At 40.8% G+C, this 19352-nt stretch overlaps 2 protein-coding genes across 2 annotated transcripts in view; one reads left to right on the top strand and one right to left on the bottom strand.

Annotated features, from left to right (window-relative positions):
* IGFBP7 (insulin like growth factor binding protein 7) overlaps window positions 1-15628 on the top strand; it is an 85960-nt gene extending 70332 nt beyond the window's left edge. The window contains exons 2-5 of the mRNA XM_043970961.1: window positions 4436-4545; window positions 9521-9637; window positions 13468-13594; window positions 15369-15628. Of these exons, the coding sequence (XP_043826896.1) occupies window positions 4436-4545; window positions 9521-9637; window positions 13468-13594; window positions 15369-15388 (374 nt within the window). The 3' untranslated portion in view covers window positions 15389-15628. The remainder of the gene's footprint in view (window positions 1-4435; window positions 4546-9520; window positions 9638-13467; window positions 13595-15368) is intronic.
* POLR2B (RNA polymerase II subunit B) overlaps window positions 15559-19352 on the bottom strand; it is a 29946-nt gene continuing 26152 nt past the window's right edge. The window contains exons 19-25 of the mRNA XM_043970959.1: window positions 18406-18656; window positions 18228-18317; window positions 17718-17825; window positions 17046-17159; window positions 16782-16942; window positions 15988-16183; window positions 15559-15862 (exon numbers count right to left, since the gene is read on the bottom strand). Of these exons, the coding sequence (XP_043826894.1) occupies window positions 15773-15862; window positions 15988-16183; window positions 16782-16942; window positions 17046-17159; window positions 17718-17825; window positions 18228-18317; window positions 18406-18656 (1010 nt within the window). The 3' untranslated portion in view covers window positions 15559-15772. The remainder of the gene's footprint in view (window positions 15863-15987; window positions 16184-16781; window positions 16943-17045; window positions 17160-17717; window positions 17826-18227; window positions 18318-18405; window positions 18657-19352) is intronic.

The raw sequence follows: 19352 nt of genomic DNA, 5'->3' as shown, positions 1-19352 counted from the left end.
CCCTATTTATTCCATTTTTTTTTAGTATTTCCCTTGAGATCCTCCAACTAGTTTGTCATTGTTCTATAAAGGGATTTTCCCTGTGGTGGTTTGGTATAACACTAAATTTGAAAGTTAATTCAGGTAGTAGTATCATTTTTATTATACTGGGGTGCCCAGTCATGAATAATGAATATTTCTCGACTTATTCAATTCTTCCTTTATTTCTATAAAGATACCAGCTACCAGTGATTAGAACCTCACTTGCATTTAACCAGTTAATATCAATTAGTTTTTACAAAGCTTATACACAATATATTTCAAAACCAAAGCACAAACAGAAGTACAAACATCCCCCCACCCAAGACCCATATCAACTCTCTCCTTTCTACTATCCCACTCCCTGGGGAGAGTGGGTTCAGATTTAACCCAGCTTCTACATAGCACTAGTCTCACTAAATTGACATCCAGATTTAGCATAGTCACAGGGAAAGTCCACATTGCCAGTTACCCCTAGGGCAGAAAGCTAAGCCTAGCCTGGATACCACTTGACCTTCTGAGGCCAGAGGGTCACAGACATCATCTGTGGTTTTTTTGTGGGGGGGGGGGCAATAAAGGTTAAGTGATTTGCCCAGGGTCACACAGCTAGTAAGTGTCAAGTGTCTGAGGTCGGATTTGAACTCAGGTCCTCCTGAATTCAGGGCCAGTGCTTTTATCTACTGCACCACCTAGCTGCCCCCCGACATCATCAGTCTTTCAGGTAAAACAGCAAAGAATGGAACACAGAGGCAAGGAAGACAATCTTATATCCATGGGCCATGCATTACCCTCAGAGGGAAGGTTTCGCAGCCTCTCCCCCCTACAATACTGTTTCTCATCTCTCATATAACTGAAGCTAGGCAGGAAGGGGTCAAACCAAAGGATTTTCCCTTCACCTTTTAAATGCCACCCCAGTTCTAGCTCCATAGTTGATCAAAGATATTCCTCTTCATCATGCAGTTAGCAATCTGGGACCAGTTACAGATGTCTCTGCATGCTCCAGGGTGGGGAGTTGGCATGGAGTTTCCATATCGTCATGCCTCTCCTGCAGCTGGTACCCCAGTCTCTTGTACATGGGGATTCTATCTTCTGAGCACCTTATGCCCACTCACCAGCCCCTCACTACAGGCCATGACTGTTATACCATCCCTGAAGTCGAAGATGTGATCCTTTGTCCCCGATACACAATCATAAGACTGGACCAGAGAAGATAGATTAGAATACAGTTCAATTGGATTAATTACACCTCATGGGATAAGGACAGGGAAATGATTTCATTGATGAGAGAGAACTCCCAGGATCCAATCCATTCCAATAAACAATTAAGTACCTACTGTGTACTAGGCACAGAAAAAGCCAGTCCTGCCCTCAAGGAGTTTACAATCTAATGGAGGGAGATAACACAGAAAATGAGGCTGGAAGGAGGTGTAGGGGTGGGGAAAACACCAGGGAGCAGCTTGTTCCGTGGAGTTGAAACCAGACAGAGCAGCAAATGCAGAGCAAAATGAACTGAAAGTCCAGTTTCTGCCCTCTATAAAGGAAAACATTGGAAAGAGTTTGGTCCTCTGCCCTCCCACCCTTCAATCAGAAGGGAGAATGGCTGAGGCTTCAGTTAGCAGCATGGCAGCTAGGTGACACTGTGGATGCAGAGCCAGGCCTGAAGTCAGGAAGACTCATCTTAGGAGTCCAAATGAGGCCTGAGACACTTGCTAGCTGTGTGACCCTGGGCAATCACTTAACCCTGTTTGCCTCAGTTTCCCCATCTATATTATGAGCTGGAAAAAGAAATGGCAAAACCACTCCAGTGTCTTTGCTAAGAAAACCCCAAATGACCACTGAACAAATGATGAGATTAGAGATGATGAGCTTAACCTGGGAGGGGAATCTTGTCCTAGAGTTGAAACTAGGCAGAGTGAAGCGTGAAGTAAGTACATTCCTTTTCTGCAGTTTTCATGACATCACTTTTTTTTTGAGGTGGCATGTGAATTACAAAGTGGTTTTCTTCTCTGTGAACCTTAAAGATGTCCATCTAATAAAGCAGGCTGGCTTCTAACCTCCTGCTGTCACAATTGAAGGCAGATAGAGCATTAAAGTGATTTCATAGGCTGGATCATTTTAAGTGCTTATTTGCAAGACTACTGTCAGCTAGCTAACTCCCAGTTCTCATGATAATGTCTTGAACTGTTTGTATCTTTGGGATGTGAAAGGGACTTCTGTTCCCAAGCCCCTCTAAACTGTGTAACACTGATGCATTCTTCTCCAAACAATCCCTGAATATCCCCTGAGCATTGAGGGGTCCTCTTGCCAACTCCCTATGTGGGAAGGAGGACAGAGCAGCATGAGGCATGGAGAGAGGTGGTGGGGAGCGGGGGCGGGGGGGGGGGGGTGGATCAATTCAAAGCAAAATAACAACAATGCCCTTGTGGTCTCTCATGCTGTTGGGGTAGGGCCTAAAACGGGGCCCACAGCCCAGCCCTTTGCTGCCTAGTGTTTAGTTCAGCCCTGGCTAGGAAATGTCTGAGACAGAAATATATACAAACAAACCACTGAGTATACTGAGTGCATCAGTGTTTTATCAAAGAAAGGGTAAGATTTCCCCACCCCACTAGCCAAGATGAATTTCCTATTCTGACCTAAGTTTAGAGGGGATGAAGCATGAAAATATTTGGAGATTTTGAAACACTAATCCTTCTGCTTATTCCTAGGGAGGGAAAGAAAAATAAGAAAACCCTGGAGTATAAGAAAGAGGGGTCCTATGGGAAAATCTTATATGTCATGGCTATTTCCTTTCTAGTTCAAGAAATTAACAGTATACTAGAAATAGCACATTGCAAAAGAGAGAACTTCTTGTTCCCTAACTGCTGATGATGCCAGATAACTTTCCAAGTCTCAGGGGATAGACATCTGTCTTCCCTTTCCCCCCAGCTTCTGAAGCAAGTTCATGTTTCATGTACATGGAGTTGGCTAATACACCGGCCCACTTCCTTCTGAATTGTGGATCTCTCCTTGCCAAGATCCCCAGCAAGTCAGAGCCCTCTAATTCAGGAATGCTGCTGTTGAAGCGCTTGGTGCCTTGAGTTGCCTTCTAACCAATGGGACCTGTCCCAAGCTCCCACTTCTTCCCCTTTTCCTCAACTGTGAACTTCACAAAGGTCAAAGGAAAGAGTGAAGATAAGGATATCATTTCAGGCCTCGTTACAGTGTTCCATGCTGGTTGTGATGACCTGAATTGAGGGAGGCTTGGCTGGGAACATGACAGAATATAGTCCTTGTTATTTGTAAAAAAAAAAAGTGCCTGAGTTATCCAGAGGGACAGCTAGGGGGTGCAATGGATACAGCACTGGGCCTGGAGTCAGGAAGGCTCATCTTCCTGAGTTCAAGTCTGGCCTCAGACATTTACTAGCTGTGTGACCCTGAGCAAGTCACTTGACCCTGTTTGCCTCAGTTTCCTCAGCTGTGAAATGAACCTGAGAAGGAAATGCATCTTTGCCAAGAAAATCCCACAAAGGGTCACAAAGAATCAGACGTGACTGAAAATGACCTAAGAGCAGCAAAATTATCCAAGAAAATATGTCATTTTAAGAACACTTTGTTTCATTGTTGGAAACTCATAATAGGTAGAAATATTTTGGGGGGACGTGAACTCCCTCCCCACTCTCCCTTGCTCTCCTTCAGGAGAGGATAGGCAGTAGTCCCCAGCCCTCAGCTTATGTAGAGAGGGGATGCTCCCAACAATTTCAGGATCATCTTCTCTCCCCAAATGCCTCAGGGGCTTTAGCCTGAAATAGTGGCTGAATTAACCCAGTCATTTGGGATTTGGCTATGTGAACAGATTCCCTCAGTCATTGGGGATTCTACTATGTGAACTCTCAGAGTATAGCTGTCCCCTTATCTGATCGCTGGGGCAAGCCTACTCCCCAAAGGCCTTCCCATAAGACAGAGCCTCTGCCACCTCCTCCTCCGCTGACACCAACCCAAAGGCACTGGAACGCATCCAGAACCTTTCTAGATTGAAGCTAATTTGTTCAAAGTAATTCTGTTCTCTGGAGGATATCTTGATTGATTGAAGTATTTACCATACTGATTGAAAGGAAGACAAATGACACAAATTAGCTGATAACTTTAAAATCACAATTTGGGGTGGGGGAGTGAAGGTACATAATGTTTTATAACTGCAAATTTATCGATTATTAGTCTCAGCCTAATACTTTAATTTGTATTCCCAGAACACCCCTCCCAAAGCGTGCTGATGACGGAAGAAGCCAGTGAGGGGACGGGGAGATGTAAAATTAGTCAAAAGCAGTTAACCAAGAGAAGAGCTTAATTACATGCCAGTCACGTATTTTACTCTATAGGAATTGGCTGATGTTGACTAATGTTTAAAAGAGGTGTGTGTGTTTTTCACCCCCTCTCACAGGTCCTTCCATTGTGACACCCCCTAAGGACATCTGGAATGTCAGCGGAGCCCAAGTATATTTAAGTTGTGAAGTTATAGGAATTCCAACCCCAGTTCTCATCTGGAATAAGGTGAGTGGCATGGAATTCTGGGTGATGTCCTAAATTGATATTTTTGCATTTTTCATAAACAGCTATCATAAGATAAAATTATACTTTTGTGTTTCTTTTTTTGTTATTCCTCCAAGATGAGTAATCGTAGAGGTCAACTTTTCCCCAAAAATTCTTAAGCCATTTTCATTACCTGGAAAATATTCTCTACCCCTTTCCACCCTTTGTGCTCTTGCAACGACACTGGGATTTTGTGGCAATGAGCTGTATTGTTTAAGAAGGACTTTTCAGCGCTGTTCATCCACCTTTGGTGTCCACCTGGTGCTCTTGGTGCCAAGAAGTTCTAGCATGGGCAGCAGCCACATCCTGGCAAACCAGTCTCAGCAGACAGGTAAACCAGATTGAAGGTAACCAAAGGGTCACAAACCCATCCATGAGTTCAAGGGGTGTCTACCCCAAGCATGTGAAGACTTTGCCTGGTAGAACAGACAGAGGAGAATAATGTGTTCCAACTCTCATGAAGGTGGCTGAAGCTGGCACTGTGGAAGGCATAGAGCTTGCCCACTGCAGCCTAGGCCATCACCAGTCATTCTGACTTTTGTCTTGCCCCTGAACTTCAGTGACTCTGGAAAGAGAATGAGGTGGGCAACTCTGCCTCCCTTAAATCCAATTCACACTTGAGTCAAGGCATCACCCTGTGATGTCATTGGTCCTCTTTGAAAACAAAGAACAAACAGCAACATTGCCATTTCCTACCCACAAATTACACCACTAATCCCAGATGGTCTTCTTAAAGAACATGCCCATCAGCCTACTTGAGGACCGACCAAGAAAGCATGCGTACACCAGCACAGATCCGTTATCACAACTGGAAAAACAGCTGTTCAGGGAATACCTTACCATCACTCTCTTAATCCAGAGTAATGCAGTATTGCCTTGATATTCAAGAGAGTAAAATCCGCGGCACTGCCAGTAAAATTACCGACGGACGCTTTCTGTCACACTGTTTACTCTGTCCAGACCGGCAGGATTTGGAATTTGGGTTTCCTACTGCTTCTTATATTTTTTAACTGTCTTTGAAACCACAAAGGGTGAACGCTTGGGATAAGAGGATTAGGGGTAGCAAAAATGTAGCCCATAGCTTTCCTCTTCTCGACCTTGAAGTGAATATTGGTACCATTCCTTGGCTGCTGAGTTGGAGATGAACAGTAATATTGAGATAATTAATATTAATTCCTTAAAAAGGCCCATAACTGGGGCAGCTAGGTGGCTCAGTGGGGCAGCTAGGTGGCGCAGTGGATAGAGCACCGGCCCTGGAATCAGGAGTACCTGAGTTCAAATCCGGCCTCAGACACTTAACACTTACTAGCTGTGTGACCCTGGGCAAGTCACTTAACCTCAATTGCCTCACTAAAAAAAAAAAAAAAAAAAAAGCCCATAACAGCTGCACTTGTGCTACAATTTCTGGCAGAAATTATGACAAGAAATTACACAAGAGTCCTGAGTCACATGTTAAATAAATTACTCCTGCAAGAGTTGAGAATTCTTGTACTTCCCATTCCAGGTCTCCCCTCCCCACCCCACCCGCGCCTGAGGCTAACACACATAGCAGAGGGGCAGAAAGGCTATTCTGTTAGGAGGGTGTGGGTGCAGACTCAAATGTAGGCAGCTGGCATGGTGGATAGAGTGCCAGCATTGGAATCAGAAAAGATGGGTTTGAACCCCTGACCTTGCAACTTCTTTAAAATGATGGCGTTGGATGAGCTCCTAGATCCTTTCCAGCTCTGAATGTATGATCCTGTCAATTCTATTCAAATACTGTTAGGAGCTGAAAAGGATCACAAACATAATTTCATCCAGCTCCCTTGTTTTACAGATGAAGAAACTGAGGCCCGGGGATATAAAATGACCTGCCTAGCCAAACTGGGTCTTGAACCCAGTGCAATCCTAGCTAACCTGCAAGCTTCCTGTCAGGGCAATAACCAGCCTGGGGGCCAGCAAGGACCAAGGGTGCTATACCAACCTTGAGCGCTGGGGGCAACTCCGTGTCTACGGTGTAAATCATTAGGGTGCAGGAGAAGAAATTGGCATCCAAAGGATCTACATACTGACAACCGGCCCCAGCCTTCCCTGACCTCCTTCCAATTTTCTGTGCCCGTGGAGGCGGCCTAATTCTCGCTAAGCCTCAGCAGGGTGGTAAGAGTAGAAGTAACATCAGAGGCCGGCAAGAAGCAAGAGGAGACATCACTGCTACTGTCAGGGAGCCTAGGAATCCAGTCCCCAAGCACAGAGATGTTTTCAGCTCTGTAGACTGTTCACAAGACACATGTGGCCTCCTCGTCCCTTCCCTCAAAAAATTCATTGGGCAGCTTAAGCAGATGAAGAACACACACACACACACACACACACACACACACACACACACCACATACACCACACACACATACCCCCCCAGTGTGTGTCTAGTTATCTTTCCATCTTCTCAGCCACTATCCCCTCCTTCTCCCTACCTGAAAAAGCCCCTCTCCAAACCAGGGACTTGATCCCTAGAAACCATGCCCTGCTGCATCCCAAGCCTCTTTACCGAGAGCCTAGCTATATATAAGGCCCTGACCCCACTCCAGAACTGCATTCTCATAGATACTTGAGGTTGCAGCAACTAGGTAGTATAGTGGATAAAGCACTGGACCTGGAGTCAAGAAGATGTAAATTCAAATCCGGCCTCAGACCCTTACCAGCTGTGTGACCCTGGGCGAGTCATTTAACCCTGTTTGCTTCAGTTTCCTCATTTGTAAAATGAGCTGAAGAAGGAAATGGCAAACCACTCCAATATCTTTACCAAGAAAACCCCAAAAGGGGTTATAGAGTTGGACATGACTGAAAACAGTTGAACAATTATATTATGCATTTAGTAGGGATGTGAATGTGCCAAGTATTTTTGCAGGAATTTATTATTTCTACTGATGTGTTCGAACACCTCTGTACTTTCTTTTCATGAAACCCACAAATTCTAAGTTTCCAAGAGCACACTTTGAGATGAGGACTCAGGTTGAAGTTATCTTGTACTCAACCCTGGTATGTCAGAAGGGATGCTGGTTGTAAAGAAACACAGTCAACTTTCCATCTCGCATCAGCAATTATTCTGGGATTTTGGGAGCTTTCAGATTTCCTCCAGGCATGTAAGATTTCATTTCACCATCACTACTACCATACACTTTAAAAAGATACTCAGGGGCAGCTACGTGGCACAGTGGATAAAGCACTGGCCCTGGATTCAGGAGGACCTGAGTTCAAATCCAGCCTCAGACACTTGACACTTACTAGCTGTATGACCCTGGGCAAGTCACTTAACCCCCATTGCCCCACCAAAAAAAAAAAAAAAAAAAGATACTCACTCTAAAACCAGCAAGCCCAAGGAATTTATTAATGCCTAAGGCAGCCTCCAGAATCCATCACTGTTTCCAGCATCTAGGACAAGTGCCCCAGAGCCACTTTCCCCCCACCCCCTCTTTTTCAAGACAATGCCAGGCAGCAACATCTACTGAGAGTTTGTTACTTGCTGAAGGGTGACCTTGGAAGATGGCAAACTACCCACTCTTGCTTGTAAAGCATCATTTCACCAGAAAGTTACTAATGAATTTACTTTTGATGACTTTTGGACAACCCTGGTTTATAGACTTCTCTCTCCCCCTTCCCTTTTTTTTTAAGCTTAATCCTTGCTTTCAGGCTATGGGCCATTTCCAGCCTAAAGGTAATATATAACTCACCTTACAAAATTGCTCTGGAAGCTACTATTTGATGGTTTCAGCTTTTTTTCACTTGCCTCTTAAAAGGTCTGAGATGGACAGAAGTACATCATGTCTAATGTGGAAATATGTTTAACGTGATTGTAATGTATAACCGCTATCATCAGATTGCTTGCTAGCCTTGGGAGAGGGGAGGAAAGGTGGGAGAAAAATTTGGAACTCAAAAAAAATCTTTACCTGTAATTTGAAAAAAAAATTAAAAGAAAAGAAAAAAAAGAAGTATATCACGTTCCTTTTAGTCAGCACTAGCTACTGGCTTACTTAAATGGATACACTACTCTTCTGTTTAAAAAAAAAATAGAACAAGGATAGTGGTCTCTGAAACTGTTTCTTTTTGTACCCTTCCCCTCTTGAACGATAGATCATAGCAGGTATAGGAGGGAAGCAACCAGCTCTGTTAATAGAGGGAAAATGATGGTAAGATGTAAAAGTTTCTTATGACTTGTCAGCAGTCATACCAAAATGCACTTTATTGGTTTCCAGGCTTAGGAAAAGTTATGGGCCTTAGACTTTAATGTTATTTTCCATTGATGAAGCTATGCTTGTTATTACCTGAATTTGGACCTTAGGTGGACACACTGATGCATGTGGTCATAAAGACCAAGTCAGGATGACGAACAGAGCCAGCTGCTAAAGTTCTCAGTGTTTTGGGTGGCAGTTTGGTGGGATGAACCTGTTCCCCCTTGCTGATAGAACACAAGTAGAAGATAAGAGGATAGGGGGCAGCTAGGTGGTGCAGTGGATAAAGCACCGGCTCTGAATTCAGGAGGACCTGAGTTCAAATCCAGCCTCAGACACTTGACACTTACTAGCTGTGTGACCCTGGGCAAGTCACTTAACCCTCATTGCCTCACCAAAAAAACAAACAAACAAACAGAAGATATGAGGATATGAGTAAATGGGTTAAGGGGGAGCTAGCAGCCAATAGGAATATGTTATTATGATCCTTATTCTCTCTAACTTCCTACCTTTAGAGGAAAAAATACATTTCAGGGATGGGGAGAAGGAAAGAGAAGACACCTACATATAATTTTTTATTCAACAGTAATCAAAAAGAGTACCAAGAAGGGTTAGTTTCTAGTTATCATCCAACCAGAAAATCCAGTACATGATGTGTGTCATTCTAGGAATGTAGACACTTCACAGTGAAAAGTTCTTTCATTGCAGAGTTCCTTTTTTTCTCTTCCCAGGTAAGAAGAGGTCATTTTGGAATTCAAAGAACAGAACTCCTGCCTGGAGACCGTGATAATCTAGCCATCCAAACTCGAGGTGGCCCGGAAAAGCATGAAGTAACAGGCTGGGTTCTGGTGAGTACTCATCGGAGACAAAAATGTAACTCCATAAGGTGAAAACAGAAGGGGCAACCAGGTGGTACTGTGGACAGGCCCAAATTCAGTCCAGCCTCGGACCCTTCTTGTATGGTTGACTCTGGGAGAGTCATTTAATCCCTGTGCCTTTGTTTCCTCATCTGTACAATAAGGAGAATAACAGCACCTCCTTCCCAGGGTAGTTGTGGGGATCAACTGAGATAATTGTAAAGTGCCGAGCAGAGTGTGAGGCACGCAGTAGTAACTGCTATGTAAATGTTAGCTGTTACCCTAATTATCTGAAGAACAAAATCTAAAGTATTCTCATTTCTTTTGAATGGCCTTGTGTGATCTGGAGCTCAGGAGACCTGGATTCTAGGACGTGTCCTGCTTTGCCACTGTGTAATGGTGGGCAATTTCTTAATTCCCCATAACTCAAATGGCCTTATCTAAACTTAAAAATGGGAGGGTAACAGTAGATGTTTTCTAAGGTTCTTTGAATATCTAACATTCTGTGGTTGTTTGATCAGGAAGTTAGTGCCCCAGATGGAAGTACAGGAAGGATGAAGGTTTTGCTAACTGCTTGGCAATAATAAATAAGAGCCATGCCATTTTAAAATTTTAAGTATTAAAAGATCCTGCATGTAACCAGAGTATCCATGATTTCACTGATAAGAGTATTCCCTCCAGTGGTACAAATCCCAAACCCATCCCCTGCCTTCTCATCCTGGGACACTTGTCTTCCTGTGTTCCCATAAATCTAACATGAAGATGTTTTCTGTAAAAAAATTATTTGGGAAGGTCTGCCTGTCCCATTCTTATACTTTGAACATATCCTTGAAAAAATAGGTAGATGGGGGCAGCTAGGTGGCACAGTGGATAAAGCACTGCCCATGGATTCAGGAGGACCTGAATTCAAATCCAGCCTCAAACACTTGACACTTACTAGCTGTGTGACCCTGGACTTAACCCTCATTGCCCCAGGACAAAAATATATATGTACATAACAACAAAAGCTTCCTAGAAACAAGAAAGTCAGCATGTGACTCAGTAGTTATTGTCCATGATTTTTTCTCTCCAGTTATTCAGTATTATCTTTTTTCATATACGTTAAGACTTGATCCCTTTAGAATTGTCCCCTTTAGAATGATTTCCTCTAGGGGGACCTAATCCAACTGTCACTTCTTATTACTTCTCCATTAAGTGGTGGTTCCACCATCATTAATGGAAAAAAGTTTGTCATAGCAATGCTGATAGCTCAGTCTGTCCCATTTTTCATTAGTTTGTTGCCCTTCCAGATTTACCTGTAAATGTAAATAGAATGATTTAATTGGGTCAAGCTTTCTACCAAAACTTTTCTCTCTAATCCTTCCTTGTTCTTGCTGCTCATCATCTTGCACTGTTGTCCTCTGTAATTTTGCAAACATGTGTTTCCTGTGTTTGCAGTATTTCTCCACGTAGCAAGATCGAGTGTACGCTACCTGAGGCATTTCTAAGTTCTTCTGGCATCCCTCTTCTGACTGTTGCTATACCTAGGTGATACCTCCATAAGAAAGAGTGGTCTAAATCTATTTCTCATTTTTTAACATCAGTTGGCTTATTTGAGTAGGCCAAATTGCAGCTGTTTTAACTAAATGCTATATCATTTTCTTGAGGGGTAGCATGATGTAGAAAATACTTTCGGTACTTTTTCTTTTTTTCTTTTTTTTTTTTTAGTGAGGCAATTGGGGTTAAGTGACTTGCCCAGGGTCACACAGCTAGTTAAGTGTTAAGTGTCTGAGGCTGGATTTGAACTCAGATACTCCCGACTCCAAGGCCAGTGCTCTATCCACTGTACCACCTAGCTGCCCCGGGTACTTTTTCACAAGTGGTTCAGTGACAAGATTTTCACCAGCCATGTGGAATGCCCAAGTTCATCCCTGTCCCATCCACATCCCTTGAGAGCCACAATGGCCTAGTGGACAAAGCACTGGACTTCAAGTGGTAAAGACAAAGATTCAGATCTTTCCTCAGATACTGTTTGGCCCTGGTCTAATTATTTAACCGATCTATGCTCCAGTTTCCTTTTCTTCAAAATAATGAAGCTGGATTTCTTAGGCAGTTCATTGGCACTGTCAATAAAAGCACTGAACCTGGAGTCAGGAAGACTTGAGTTGAAATCCAGCCTCAAACACATACTAGCTGTGTGACCCTAAGCGTCACTTGACCCATGTCTGCCTCAGTTTCCTCATCTGTAAAATGGGAATAGCACCTACTTCCCACGGTTATAATGAAGATAAAATGAGTTAATATTTGTAAAGTGCTTTGCAAATTTCAAAGTGTTATGTAAATATTAACTATTATTATTAGACTCATTGGCCTCTAAGATCTCTTCCAGCAATCTGTACCCCTATGGACTTGAGAATCAGGAAAACCTGCATTCAAATCCTGCCTCTCACACTAGTTGTGTTACTATAGGCAAGTAACTTAATTTCTGAGTCTCAGGCAATTCTTAAAGACTATGAGATAAAGGCACATTTTTAGCCTTGTGGGTGGAGCGCCCACAGCAATGAAATCACAAGTCCTTAAGGTACTGATGTATCCTTTTTCCAACAATCTCAAATACATAACCAGGTCAGAAGCTCCCACAATAATCAGTCACATCCTCTTAAGATATTTTATTTTTTATGATGATCCATGTTCATTACGTCTAGTGTTTTCCCGTTTTCTTGAAACTACTCATGACCTTTTATTTCTTCTATGTCAAGCTTTGGATGTCTTTCCTTTCTTAATCCTGAACTATATTTTTAATCTTCCCATCTTGTGCCCAAGATGTAACATAGCAGTTATTATCCCATACAGTGACTTGTTTGGAGGATCTTATCAAAATCTTCATTAAATTTCTCTACCTCATATTTTAGTACATAAAGTAGTGACAACTGCCTTCATGGCAGCCTTTTTGGTTATCTTTCTTCTTCGTGTGCACTTCAGGTCAAGGTGACTATGTCCCATGAAATAAGGAGTTTCTTATTGCCTTTGGGTACATGATGATAATAACCAACTTCACCAGTTCCTTTGACTCTCCAAGGAGAACCTGAGTTATCTAGCTTCGAGCTTCATTTCTTGTGGTAACAATACTTATATGGTTCATTCCCTCTAGAAATATGTTGATGCTCTAGGCATTAGAAAAGGCATTCACATTTGGAATACCAGTACTTAAATTTATGTTTGTAGATGGTCTAAAAACTGATTCATAAAAAAAAAAACAAACTAATTCTTAGTATTCTGTATTCCCTTTTCCACCACTAAAAAAGTAGGAGACTTCAGGGAGCAGCTAAGTGGCACAGTAGATAAAGCACCAGCCCTGGATTCAGGAAGACCTGAGTTCAAATGTGACCTCAGATACTTGACAGTAGCTGTGTGACCCCTTAACCCTCATTGCCCAGCAAAAAAACAAACAAAAAAAAAGAATGGCAATACTTACACAGACACACTCAAAATTTCCATTAGGATGGAAACTGATCCAGATCCTAGTCCCTTCCTGTCTATACCTTCTCATGCTAGGTAATTCTCATCCTTTTTTATACTAATTACTCTATAATCTACTCAAATATGCTGGAAGCCTTCTTGAGGCTATCACTCAAACTGTCCATTAATTACTTTTATATTCTACATTATTTGGCTGGTCCAGCCTCCTTTACATTTATATCCATTCAGTGATGGACTGAATCTATTCATCATTTTAATAAACTGCAAAAGTTTTAAAAGAAGAATCAATGGAAACAATGAAATAGTGGCTTCATAAAGAAAAGCCCACTTCTAGGAATTTCAAATGGCTTTTTATTTGACAGGTATCTCCTCTGAGTAAAGAAGATGCTGGGGAATATGAGTGTCATGCATCAAACTCCCAAGGACAGGCTACTGCTTCAGCAAAAATTACAGTGGTTGATGCCCTACATGAAATACCAACCAAAAAAGGTATGGAGTTCTAAAACCAATGGACTTAAGGCTTTTGCTAATAAAAGTGGATCAAATGATATATAGTAATAGGTTACTAAAACCAGAGGCTATTTTGGTAACACCCATTATGTGGAAATAAGGGATGTGGTTCTAATGTGTACATTTTGATGTATGGCTAATACCCTAAAAATTACTTAGGTGCCTTGCTCTGTTCAACTTGCATTCTCAAATACCTTATTACTGACAAAGGTAGTAACTTCCCTCTGGTTACCCAGGTTTATAACCTCTCTGTCACCTTCAATTCTTCTCTCTTTCAACCCCCATTTCCAAAAAATTGCCAAATCTTATCAGTTTCTATCTCCACAGCATTATCTTGCATTTGTTCCCTTCTTCCCGCCCACACAGCCACCACTGATTTGCCTAATGTGCCCTGGTTCCCTCTTATCTCAAAAATATAATTTAGTCTTTGAAACCCATCACAGCCTGGCCCAAGTGTGCCTTTCCCCTCTTCTTACACATCGATCCCGTTCACATACTCTGTAGTCAAGTACAACCTCACTTTCTAGATGAAGCCTTCCTGATCTTCCTCTTTCCTTGCATCTATGTAAATAGACACATGATCCCCCCACCGTATAGCATGTATTTCAGGGTAAAACAGCTACAATTTCTATCCCCAGCACACAGCAAGCACTTTAATAAATGGATTATTGATATTTTTGATTAAAATAACATGACTTGATTTTTTAAAAAACATTTTCTCCTACCACTTTATCTCTTAGCATAGCATTTTCCATATTTATAAAGCAAATACTTATTAGTGCTAGATTTCCCACACATGCCACGATTCTGTGCCCCTTGGATATGTCCTCTGCCCTTTGAGGGAAAAACCCATAAGGAAGAATGAAAGCATATAAGAGGAAAAGCACCTACAGAATCTAGTTCTAGACTATATATTGCTACTAATTCACTTCTAGAAAGGTGCTAAGACAAGTCTGCAAGAATGAGGGGCTTCCTCTTCCTACACCTAAAACTGTACACACTTTATTTCCTTACTGGCAGAAGTTCTGATCAGAAGGGAATACACTTATTTTTCATGAACTAATAGCTGATTTATCCCCTTTCTTATAAAAAGTCTATACAAAGTGTGACTTATAAAGACAAAATGGCTTCCATAATAAGCCACATAAGAAAAATTATCTCACTCTTTTGTAGTTTCACCCTGTACTGGTGAGGTGGCAAATTAAAGCAATCTCAGTCCTTTAAATGAGAACTGAGGTAGCTAGTTAACATTTGCCCTTAGCCTAACAGAGAGCCACTGAAGATAGTTTCACTGACATAAGTCTGAAGCGACCTTTACTTAACCCTACAATAGGAATAATGGAATCCTACTTTTCAGCCTTTCCCAGATTATGCCACTTAAAGGATCACTTAACTGCAGTATGAAAAGAAGTGGCAATAAAGATCTGCTTAATCAAGAATTCTACAATTACATACAGACTATCCTAGCAATAAACTGATCTTCCTTATCAGAAATTATACATTATAGAATAGAAATGATTTTCAGGCCCTAAAGAGCCCTAAAACTTGAATTATGATGGTCTATCTTATATATGTTTGGTACAATACCTCTTTCCTTCATGATTTTTAGGTCAAGTTTCTACCCTTTTTATCTGACCATTCCAAGAACTCTAAGTAAAATGAAAATGAAAAGTCATCAAACTGTGCATGTTTGCCTCTACCTGGCTATTGTTAGTATTTGTAACTAATTTTTGTGTTTTCTTTTTTAAACCAGATGAAGGTGCTGACCAGTGAAATCCTTCAGAGTCTTTATCAGTATGCATAGTTTAAAACCGTCATGGAAAAACTACAACCACTGTTGTCCAATAACAAGTTTCTTTTAATCTAATCCACTAACCCCTTACATTGTATTCACTGGTATGTAAACATACCCTCTGCATGGTATAAAATAAATGACACACAAATTCTAACTACAAAACTTTATTCTCTATTTACAAAAAAAAAAGTGTCATTAAACAAAACCTTGCACTTACAGTACTGTATACAAGATGCTTGATTTTTCTCAATGCATACCACTTCTGCTAAAACATGCTGCATTATAGAGCCAAATCACAGCAATGGTGATATTCATAAGTGATTTAGCTTACATTTACTTTGAAAATTTTTTTTAAAAAATTGCTAAACACTCATCATTCGAGGTGCAATGCTCATAGACATTAATTCCTGGAAAAGAAGCTTACAAGCATATGGCATTCGAACCAAAGAAATCTGAAAAGAAAAAAAGAAAACTGTAATTAGCAACATTAAGCAATTAAATACAATACTGATAGTTAAGGTAGGGTCAAAGTAAATGGGTTCAGCCTACAGAAGTTGCACATGAAGTTTGTATGTACCTGAGTTTTATTACGACAGCCTCTGCACTCATATGTATGTGTCCTGGTGTTCGCTATTGCCATTATTCCACAAAGATTGCATACATGAACTTGATAGGGATCTGATGCTTCAAATAATCTTTCCCTCAGAAACTGGGCTGCACCATGAGCAATCTGACAGTCTCGTTCCATTTCTCCAAAACGCAGGCCACCATCACTGATGTGGGAAAGATAACATTCTGTATCAGGATACTGCCAGGATTAATGGTAAAAGGGATCCATCTAAATGACAAGTTATTAATAAGCTGGACTAAAGTTTTTATACCATTATTCCTCTTCTGGGAAAAAAAGCAACCACTCACAACATGGCTTACAAAAGTAAAGATGTAAAAGTTACTACTTATTAAAACTGTAAGGAAAAAGCTAAGCACAATTTTACAAGCAATAATTGCTCTCAGTACTTTAAATACTATTTATATGTAGCCAGGCAAGAAGTTTATCTGTTCAGTGTTTCAGCCAAAAAAGATTCAAAGATATTACTTGCTTTTTCAAATAGGTCATCCAACACTATGAATACAGCAACATCTGTACTAACCCCATATTTCTTTCTACGTTAAAACCTTTACAAAAAAAAATTTGTAGGAGCAGCTAGGTGGCACAGTGGATAGAGCACCGGCCCTGGAGTCAGGAGGACCTGAGTTCAAATCTGGCCTCAGCCACTTGACACTTACTAGCTGTGTGACCCTGGGCAAGTCACTTAACCCCAATTGCCTCACCTAAAAAAATTGTAACAATAAATGCAAATATCTCCCTACCGAGATCTACCCTCCATGGGTTGTCTGTTAAGGATCTGAATAGGCCCTCTGGCACGGGAATGAATCTTATCATCCACCATATGCTTCAAACGCTGGTAATAAGTGGGACCAATAAAAATCTGAGATGTGATTTTTCGACCAGTAAATCCATTGTATAGGACCTGAAATAGACAAGGAAATCCTGAAGCACAGACTTAAAGGTACATTCTACAAGATGAGCGATCAAAATGGAAACAAATCATTAAAAGGTTGGGGATATCATACCTCATTTCCTCTAAGATGGTAACCATAATCAGATAACAGATTAGAAATCTTCTGCACGTTAACAGCATCATTGAATGGTGTGGCATCACCAATTTCACCTTTGTTAGCCGATACCTTTGGAAAAACAGAGTTTATTTCTTTAAATTCTGCTCCCTTACCCCTTAAGGCAATTTTTAATTAAATGTACATTTAATGAAAAGGCTCTTTTCCAAAAAGTAACATAAGGAAAGATTTCCTACTTAATATCCAGGGTCCTGAAAATCATGACCTCTATGAGAATGGTCTAAGCTTTACAGATAATATTCAAACACAAAGACCAATTTCCCCAACAATAAAATGACCTTAAGCCAAATGGATCACAGATTTAGAGTTGAAGCCTTCAACTTGAAAGACCATGTATAAAGCAGAATGAGACTTTGAAAAAGTCCCTAAAACATTCCTTATACAAACTAATCAAGGTTTTAGAATACAGAAAATTTAATTATGATTTTGTAAACAAAATACACTTAGGACTAAGCTTAGCCTTCCCACACCTTACAAATTTTGAAACAAAGGCACATCGATTCCCAATTTGAAATCAGGAAAGAAGGTAAGTCATCGACTTATTCTCCTGAGTCAAGGATAATAGTGACAAAACCTTAGATATCTGATTAGAAACTATATATTCCTTACCTTCCCCTGAAGACATTCAATCAAGTGACCAATAGTCATACGAGAAGGGATGGCATGGGGGTTTATGATGATATCAGGGGTGATACCCTCACAGGTGAAAGGCATATCCTGAAAGGAGAAATATACTGACTATATACAAGTTCTGAAACCCCCATTTTAGCTACTGAATAAAAATCAAGGAACACCCACCCCGCCTCAATTTACCTAATATCCCTGTTCACATATTCACTGGAGTGCTGAAATAAAGCTTAATTTGTACCTCCTGTTTGACTTTAAAAAAAAAAGAATTTGCTTTTAAAAGTGAGGCAATTGGAGTTAAGTGACTTGCCCAGGGTCATACAGCTAGTAAGTGTTAAGTGTCTGAGGCCGGATTTGAACTCAGGTACTCCTGACTCCAGGGCCGGTGCTCTATCTACTGTGCCACCTAGCTGCCCCTAAAAGCAAATTCTTAAAAACAAATTCACCCAAGTCTTAAGGGAAGAAAGAAAGGAAAAAAAAACCCATAACTACCTCTTGCCTGTACTGGATACCACAGGTACCCTTTTGACCATGCCGACTGGCAAATTTGTCTCCAATCTGTGGGATTCTAACAGAGCGTACCTGAAGTCAAATAAAAACAGGCCTCAGTTAAGTCCATAACTACCAGTTTACTCTCCTATCCTGTTTACAAGGATAAAATCATACTCACCCTTATTTTGCAGAACTTATATCCTTCCTGGTTTAAGGTTACCATCACTTGATCCACTATACCCGTCTCACTAGTTCTGAGAAAAGTGCTGCAATCTCTCTTGGTATAACGCCTATTAGTGCTTTCCAGCTCATCTTCATTTTCGGGCAGAGTTACTGTTTTGCCGATAATAACATCATCTCCTGATACACGGACGCCAGGAGCTATCAAACCATCATCATCCAACTTGTCATAGATGGCATGCCTCATACCTACCAGAGATAAAAACCCTTCTGAAACTGTCACGTTTATATAATATAAAAACTTAAAGAGTTAAGTGTCACCCTATGAAAGATAACACATAGCATAAATTATTTTATGTCCAAGTCAAAAAGGTGTCAGAAATTTTCAATACCATGACTAATATTTGTGTTCATATAAATACCTCTATTCTAAAAATATGCTTCACTCTGAAATAATACAGTGTGAAATGGATCCGTAGTAAGGAAGCCAAACTGTCCTCAACTTGATATAAGCTTATTACGTGATCTTGGGAGAGTCTCACTAAATTTCCTTAGGTATCCAAGGATGGATACTCCTTGGATACCTACCACAGTCCCTGTGAAGTGTGGCAGCTTTAATTTTTTAAAGATAAAGTATTAACCTGAAAACTGCTATGCCTATCAAACCCAAGCTCAGTGCCACAGCAAAGTAAACAATATTTTCCAGGAGAAGAAAGTTTCAGAATATTTTTAAATTGGACAAAAACTATACTGTTCTCTGGAACATCCCATACATCCAACTTTGGATTTACTGTACAGAAACAGATTTTAAGTATCAATAATAAACATATGATCTTTTAAAAGTCCTTAAATGTTAGATATTCTTTATCCTATTATTTTTTTAAAATTGAAAGTTATGGCTACATTTATATGACTATAAAATAGTAAGCCAAAATTACATAAGCC

Source organism: Dromiciops gliroides, chromosome 6 (assembly GCF_019393635.1).
Source record: "Dromiciops gliroides isolate mDroGli1 chromosome 6, mDroGli1.pri, whole genome shotgun sequence".
Classification (NCBI taxonomy): Eukaryota; Metazoa; Chordata; class Mammalia; order Microbiotheria; family Microbiotheriidae; genus Dromiciops; species Dromiciops gliroides.
The sequence above is the reverse complement of the archived record's forward strand: the minus strand, read 5'-3'. Positions and strand labels throughout refer to the sequence as shown.